Consider the following 8,461-nt stretch of genomic DNA (forward strand, 5'->3'; position numbering starts at 1 on the left):
TGAGTTCCACGGAGAAGCAAAAGGTCTAAAAAGCTTCTGAAATTGAAAATTTTCTGAACAAGAATGTGGCTTTATGAACACAGTGAACACTAAGAAAGGCAAATTTCCATAAGGAGGATCTGTAGCACCCTCCTGGATGTCATTCATGCTGGGCATCTCATCTCAAAGTGCTGGTGCTGATCTTTAATGCCCTTCCTGAGCCCAGGATCTCAGAGAGTGCTCCTCCTGCGTTGTGAACCCCACAGCTCACTAAGGTCACCCCATCTGGCTCAGCTGAGGCTCTGCCCTTTAAAAGAAGCTGGGAAATAACAGATCCCTCACTGTAGTAACCCTTAGTTTACTGGATAAGATCCAGCTGCAGTCTTCTTGTCTGGAACCAATCTAAAGCATATTTATGTAGGACAACTTCTGCGAGCTAGGCAAATGAATTGCCTTCATTGAGACCATTATCCTGAAGTGCTCTTAGTACTGCAGCTTTCAAGTATTTTAAAATAAAGTATATTATTGTTGCAGATCTCTCACTGCTCATCAGCCCCTGAACTCGGATGTATATAAACATCCTCTGCAAAGCGTGAGGAGTGCCAAAAGCCATCTCCACCTCCCCACACTTCTTGCCCTGCAATTCTGTGAGTCAATCAGTTCCAGCAGTCTTGCTGAGATGCCTCAGACTGGGAGGAACGCAACCAGCAACGCTACCGGGATAAGACTCTGGTCTCCTCCCCTCTCTGGTCCCTGTAATGCCCTTCTCTCTGAGGTCAGTTTTGCAACCTCAGAGGAGCAGGTGGCAAGCTTCTTTCCATGCCAAGTGCATGACGGGGAAGGAGCCAAGCCCAGATCCCCAGCTCTGAGGCTGGAACTCTACTTTTGACCTCAGATCTGAGAAAGCAAAAACTTCTATAGCCACCTAGACAGTATCTAGGGACCACAGGACTCTTCACTTACTCGCTCCTTTCATTATTGTTTGGCAGACTGTGGAACATTTGAAGAACCAGCCTATACAGCATAATAATGAATTGCACACGTGCAATGCCATTCTCCATTTCATTGAAGACACTTGGCCTAAACTCAAACACTATGAAAACTAGCTTTTTTCTCATTTCCTTAATAAGTAACATATTTATCTCTGGATAGTGTTTAAATTGCTGTTAGGCATGAAAGGGTTGCATGACAAGAATTATGGATGAAATGTATTGATGGCATTCTTCAGAAAGCCACCAGTTGGTCTCCATAATGAAGTAGATCAGTTTGCATCATGCTATTGCTATATATGTAGCCCAGCCTATTCATAGTTGCACATGCACAAGTCCCACTGAGTTCAGTGGGCCTCCTCTAGGAAAGTGTGCATAGAGTTGCTGCTTTAGGGTGATAAACTGGAACATGTGTATAGATGAACAGCACCAATTGTAAGCAATAAAAAGAACTGTCTTGGATCTAGTCCAATTGCAGAAATACTACTGGACCGCCCACATTATATTCGAATCAATTTTTATATGAAAAAGCTTTTCATTTACGCCTGAATAGCTTTGCAGATCTCATCAGCAGTCTTTCCAGCTTTCCTTAGGGTGATAGCAAGGTTTTTAGCCCTGTTTGATTCCAACAGTGTGACTTTGTTTGAGCCTTTTTGAGTTATTTGCTTGCTTGAAGAAAGATCAATGGCTGGGCCTTGGGCTTTTGTCTTGAATATTTCTTCAAATTCATCCACATTTAAATCCTAAGACAGAAACCAAACAGAAATGAGAAGCAGGTCAATCAGCAGTGAGAGGGAAAAGCAATGGTGGAGAAACTTACAATTTTTGGACTTAAGTACTATTGGACACTGGAAGATTATAAACTAGCAGCTTCTAATCTTTCTTTCCTTTTTTCCCCTTGCGTGTTCTTTTTTCTTTGCTTGTTTTAAAGAACCTTTTCAGCTCTAAGTTGCATGTAAGTTTTCTCCAAGTTCTGGGGGATGGCCAGGAAAGGAGATGGTCTTTTGATCCAGGGAATCCAAAGGTCCTCCTGCCAACCACAGAAGGCCACCTTCTTAGCCTTATTGCTTTGGCGGCATTCATGGTGGGGAAAGCATAGTGCCAACAGTCCAGTGAGGGCACCTGGAGCAGAACACCCGGACAGGGACCACAGACTTGCACCCAAATGAATTAAAGATGAAGTGTGTCTGTTGCAGTCTAAGGAGCCACTAACTAGTGGGCCAAAGAGCAAAGAGAGCAAAGAGTAATAAATGCTGAAAAAAATCTTAAGTTGAGGAGAGAAGCCCTTCCAGATCTAGGGATGGAGGCAGTCAAAAATGAATGGAGGGAATGGGCTCCATTCTTGTTCCCTCCTATAGATGCAGGGAACAAGGAGGAGTGGGGCTCCCACCCAAATTAATGCTTAGCTGTAGAAATGTCCCGACAACAAGCTCCATGCAGACACAGAGCCCATATCTGTGATGCATAGCAACCATGAAGAGGACCAATTCATGAATTCCATGCATAATTCATCTGCATGGATTCATGCTTGTTATACAACTATCAGCCCCTGAAGAAAGAAATCTACACTTTCAAAATGATTAGGTCATTAATAAAAGTTTTTCTTTGGCACTTGACACTTTTTTTTTTCATTTTTCCCCACGTTGCTTGCTTCTTATTCAGTTTTCCAGCTACCCCATCAGCCAGCATGCTCAGTCCTCATCAGGTTATTTTTGCTTTCCTCACCTGATTTCTAAAGGTTTTGATTGTTATGTTTCTGTAAATCTTGGATTTCCTCCAAGCCTGTCACTTCCCTCCCTCTTGTGTGTGAATGAGGCAATTCTGGCTGCATAAAGGACTGGCACTTGGACAAACTATTTTAGTGTTTTCAATAAAGAAAAATACTCTATTTACATAGTAGATGCTGGTCCCAATATTCAGTGTTACTTAGCACAGCATTCAGCTGAGCACTTTTTGTGTGTTCTTTTAAAAATTGTGGACTATACACAGTCCTGAAAAGGACATCATAGCATCAATAGCATCCTATAAATTCAGGCTGCAGTCATAGTGGCTTATAATGGGAAAAAAGTAGCAAGTAGAGAAGCCATTCCAGGCATCCAGCCTCAATGTGCGGACCAATGAAGAAGAAGCAGGTGACATGGGGAGGGAGCCGTGTGCCTTGGGACAGAAGTTCAGGTGCAGTGTTGCTCAACACTGGAAAAGTGAAGAACTACCCACCAACGAACTGATTCTAAAAAAGATCCTGGACTGTGCAGAAATGGATAGATTGACTTTATCATTGAAGGAGAAGGAAGATACTGACTTCTGTCAAACTTGGGACTCTTTTTATTATTGGCTAGAGAAACGGGACTTGGCTTAGATTTAAATATGTTTTTAAGTTATCATAAATGGAAAAAGAAGGGTGTGGGGGCTGACCCAGCAGGCCCGACGTTTTTGATGACTGATGTTGTTTTTAGTTTTTTCTTTGTTTTTTAGGATTATAATTTCAAATAAAACTTATAAAAAAAAGAATGTCAGGTGCAGTGGCTGATGCCAAGAGTGGGAGGCCTGTGAGTTGAAGGGAGGAAGTGGAAAGCATGACATTCCCCAGATTAATCCTTCTGAAAGTAACCTGCCTGCATGTGGAGGGAAAGGACAAAAGTCCAGTGTCCAGAAAGCTGAATTGCAACATGTAGAAAGAAGCACTGATCAGTACTCCTAGTCACATAAATTCAGGACAGTAGAACAGATCAATTACTAATGCCTATGGACTATTAAATTACCGCTAAATACTTTTGTCAACAATGTGTATGACAGCAAAATGAACCCTTTAAACATATAACTCATGCACTGAAAAATAACCCACCCCACAGACCCTCACATCCAAACCACAATCATACCTCCAAGATCCTTTCGTCATCAATTTCATTGAAGACTGTCCCATTTATCTGGTTGGGTTTCAGAGCTACCCAGTTGAACACTGGCATGCGGAACTTCGTCTTAATTGGCTTCTTGATTTTCACAGCTTTAAATGAAAGAGAGAGTGCAATCTTACATTTCAGAAGAGCCAGTAAAAACATTTGAAGCAATCCAACAGCAATGCTAAGAGATGGTGCTTTCAACACTGGAGGAGGTTTAGCAAGTGCTAAACAACTACTGTAAGACTGGAAAGTCTTGAAAAGTAATAGGCAGATTTTCTCTGTAATTCAGTAGGTTTGCCTATCACTCATGAAAATAGCTGATTACAGCCATGTTCTGATTTCAATATATGTACAGTTTTCTCCCTTATGTTCAAATGAAGCTGCAATCCTATATACACTTACAAATAAGAGCTCAATGGGGCTTATTCCTGAGTCAGCCATGAGTGGGCAACATGTGGCCTACACAGACTCCAGTCACCATCATGTTCATTTTGCCACCAAAAACCAGCATCTTATCAACTATTATTTTGCCACTGCTGCTGAATTTTGTGGAGGAGGAGGAGGAGACAAGAATGCCTCCTGAACCTCCCCAAGCCACTCACTTGCACAGCTCGTATACACAGAATTGTAATATAGAAGATGCAAATAAGGTAATCACTGCAAGAAGCATATACCCTGATTTTTGGTCAAGCAGCTGGATACTCTGTTACCCCTATGTGATTTTAGCAATACCCCCCAGTAATTTACTGCTAATACTCAGACCTTACTAAAATTCACAGAACTGCAAAAACACTTGTTTGATGGAGACAATGATGTCACAGATCACTATTTAAGGAAGAATAACCCTAAATTCACCTACCCATCAGAGGACTAACACTCTCAGTTTCAGTGAAGTGAAGGATGGTTGCAAAGCATTCAACTTCATGGACAAGCAACATCTACGGGATAATGGACATGATCCTGGAGTCTATCAACTTAGTGCAGTCATGTAAGAACTGCAGGGTATATATGTCATCTTTGTGTTCCTATCGGCAGGGGCCCCATGTAATCCAGCATTCAATCATTAAACACAATTAGCATCACAAAATGTTTGAGGGTGCACTCCTATGGCTCCTCACCTGCTCCAGCTTGCCATGCCATGGGGCATCCTGGGAGTTGCAGCACTCTTTTCTGCCTAATCATACATAGATTTGCACCCTAATCCCCGCATATTACATTTGCTTAATAAGCCACTCAATCACTGTAACTGTATTTCATGCTGAAAATGCAAAACAACTGGAGTTTTGGAGAAACATGAAGTTCAAACTACTAGAGAAGTGACAGGAATCTGCAGTGTCTGATTTAAAAAAGATAAAGTCAGTATTTTAAACAATAACAGAATAATCTCCAGTTTCACCACAATCAGTTCTTGGACTACTAGCCACTTTGATGCTTTTCACTATGTAACTATACTAAATATGTGAAAATAGCTCTAAAGAGGTGTTTTCCTTATCAACTAATGGAAAAACTAATAGGCTGAAGTGGGAAAAGGTAGGTTAATTGCTAAGAAGAAAAACCATTTCTGAGTTTCCAGCCAGGGGTATGCTAGAATATCCTTCACCATAAATATTTAGTTATCTGTAATTTATTAATTATAAGCAGCTATCTTTAAACCATTCAGGAGATCCAGTAATAAAAATCAGAGGACTATCAGATGCCTGAAATAACGAAGTAGAATTTTTAAAATGGTCCTACAGTTTTAAGTGATTTCTTGAATCAGTCAACTAAACCAGTTTTTTTCTGACCCTCATATTACTAAGGGCTATTTCCAACATAAAACTGGGGACACTCAATCCAGATTTCAACATAAGGTGTCCCACACCTACAATGCTAGTGAATCCTTTCCTAAACAGAGAAAATGTTGCTCCTTTTTGCAAAAAGCACATCATTTAGCAGAACGGCAAACTTTCAACAGCATTCGTTTAGGACTGACTAGTGAACATTTCACTTATTTTGCTGGCTTCATTCAGTCTGCAAAAAAAACCCTGCTTCTCATTCCTCCAGTATTGAAAAACCATTAAGGGAACAATCATATATATGATATGACAGGAAAAAATCCCACGACTCCCAGCTATGCCTGTCCAGCATGAAGAGCTGGCTGAAGCATGCTGGGAGCTGTAGGGGCTTTTCCTGTTGAACCATGTGCAGACTGTGCCCTCTGCTGGTAAACTCGAATTGAAGCACACTGCTGATAAGGGAACCATTTTGTTGTGTTGGGATTTGTCCACCATGAAGCAAAGCATATAGAAACCACATTCCTATAGAGCAGCATTATTGATATGTGAAGGCTTGGGATGGCTACAACCACGTTATCTCAGTGACCTCCTTTACCTTTCCAGTGCTTCCCCAACTCTCCAACTACCCTACCAAGGCTAGATATTAACTCTCCCTTCATGCCCATTTCATGGTTCCAATTTGGAGCATTTACTGCTGCAGTTACTGCATTACCCTGCAAGTTCAGAAACTGTAGAAATGTGTGTAAATTTAATGGCTGGAAAGTAACTGGAGGTGAAATTTGAGCAAATGTAATAGCTGGGAAGAACACGGAGGAGAAATCTGCTCACCTGCATTAACTGCTCCATTACTTGTAGGTACACAAATTTCCCATCTGCACTACCATGTCCCTCCTTTCTCTTACTGTTATTTCTCATTCCTCCCTCAGTCTTTCACAAGTGTGCTCAAGTTGGCCAACAGGCAACCTCATCTTGTCAACATTCTTACAGACAGCCATAGGTATACCTGAGTGCTTGTGAAAGAATGACAACATGGTATTATTAATAAAAGTTTGCAACCTTATTTGCACATTTGTGAGGCAGGGAAGCATGGTTTTTGCAAGCTAGGGAAAAGGCAGTCCTTCCCATGTGCTCTTTCAGTATTGGTGGAATGGCAGTCACTGGTGAGGTTGCAAACAATGAGCTGCTCTGCAGCAACCCACAATAAAACTGGCTTCCTGGGTCCAGGCAATAAGTTGTGGCAAGATGCCAACAACAATCCATGGCTTTTCTATATGGCTTGTTCCCAAAAAATAAGTCCCCCAAAGGAAAACAGTCAGGGTCCAGATGACACGAAAACCCACCATGGCAGGCTGCCCACGGTGGGTTGTCATGCCTGCAGCAAGGGCTGAGTATGGCCAGGTCTGCACATCTTGCCCAGTAATCATGAGAATGAGCAATACCATGTGAGCTGTTTGTGAGCAGTCCATGGTGTGCCCTACAGGTGATGGGGCTCATCATAGCTTGTTTTTCTGCTCCTACTGCCTCCGTCCTCCAGTTGGCATCTCAGTGCCCTTCCTGGCAGAATCTGCCTTGTCTCCCCGTGCGCACACTGATGTGGTATAGCTCTTTTCATTCACTCTTTTTTAATCTCTGAAAGCCTCAAAAATCCAGATTTGGGGTTGTACTTTTAATTAAGTACCAAGTAAGAAAGACCAAGACCAAATTTGTCAATAAAGCATTGATTAGAGCCAAAGCAGATATTATTTTAAACCCATGCTCAGCAGTCACACCTTCTTTAATTTTGCCCTAGAGTGGGCACAGCTCACCTGATCTGGAGTGCAAGTCTTGTGTACTGTAGGGAGCTTTTAAGAGCTAAGAGTCAAGACCTACCCTTAAGTAAAAGCAATCAGTTGCTAAGTGTAGATTTAAAGTAATATCTGTTTTGGGCCACAAGTTAAAAAGCTTGGTGATGTCTTGGTGAACCCAGTGATAACTAACCACATGTAGAAGTGATCTGCTCTAGCAGGGCCTTGTTTCTCAGGCAACCTATTTGTAAAATGTAATGCTCACTTACTTCACTTATATAAGAAAATGAAAGCAATGGTGTTATAAAGCTCTGTACCAGGATGATGCTTTAAGACAACTCAGAAGCACTTCATGCTTTTAGATAATGTAAAAACACAGCAAGCCAGTATTTAAAAGTGACACACACATACACACGTGACTATGATAACAGGACAGGAAACTGACACACTGAAAAGTAAGGGTAAGAAGTATTTAAAATACTTAGCAAAAAGGAACCTACAGAAAAGCTTGATTGGCCCGTCTGATAAGGAAGCAGAGGGAATAAATAAGAAAAAGTTAGCTATGGTTACAAAATCACAGATTAATTATCCATTCCTGAAAAGAATAATGCTATCTAGGACTTATTCCACCAACTCTTTAGAAAAAACCAATAAGGACTCCTGGGAAAAGCAGGTTGCTTACCTGTAACTGATGTTCTTCAAGTGGCCATCTGTATTCACACATATGGGGTTGCTGCGCCTGCGCAGTGCCTAGGCCAGAAGATTAGAAAGCTAACGGTTTTTGGCGGGAAAACTCCGCTCCCCTCCCCCTTTGTGGTATAAATAGAGCGGAGTGTCCGCCATTTTGCTCAGTCTTGAAGACCGCACGTTCACCCTCTAGAGGTTAAAAATAAAGTAATGATAAGACACCATTATATTCCCATGGTACCGATGTGAATTATAGTACGGTACTGAGAACAATCTCTAGTCAGCGATATAACCTCCCGGTACCGATGCGATTAATATTTTGGTACCAAAAAAAAAAAAAAAAAAAA

At 41.5% G+C, this 8,461-nt stretch overlaps 1 protein-coding gene across 14 annotated transcripts in view; it reads right to left on the minus strand.

Moving 5' to 3' along the window:
* FMNL2 (formin like 2) overlaps positions 1-8,461 on the minus strand; it is a 279,853-nt gene that overhangs the window by 19,173 nt on the left and 252,219 nt on the right. For all 14 annotated transcript variants that reach the window (XR_006413533.1, XM_044418182.1, XM_044418181.1 and 11 more), the window contains 2 exons: positions 3,848-3,972; positions 1,512-1,711 (listed from right to left, as the gene is read on the minus strand). Coding sequence is in view for 13 of the 14 variants with exons in the window: in XM_044418182.1 (XP_044274117.1) it covers positions 1,512-1,711; positions 3,848-3,972 (325 nt within the window). In the remaining variant the exon portion in view is untranslated. The remainder of the gene's footprint in view (positions 1-1,511; positions 1,712-3,847; positions 3,973-8,461) is intronic.

This window comes from Varanus komodoensis, unplaced genomic scaffold, assembly GCF_004798865.1.
Source record: "Varanus komodoensis strain SLA01 unplaced genomic scaffold, ASM479886v1 scaffold9, whole genome shotgun sequence".
NCBI lineage: Eukaryota > Metazoa > Chordata > Lepidosauria > Squamata > Varanidae > Varanus > Varanus komodoensis.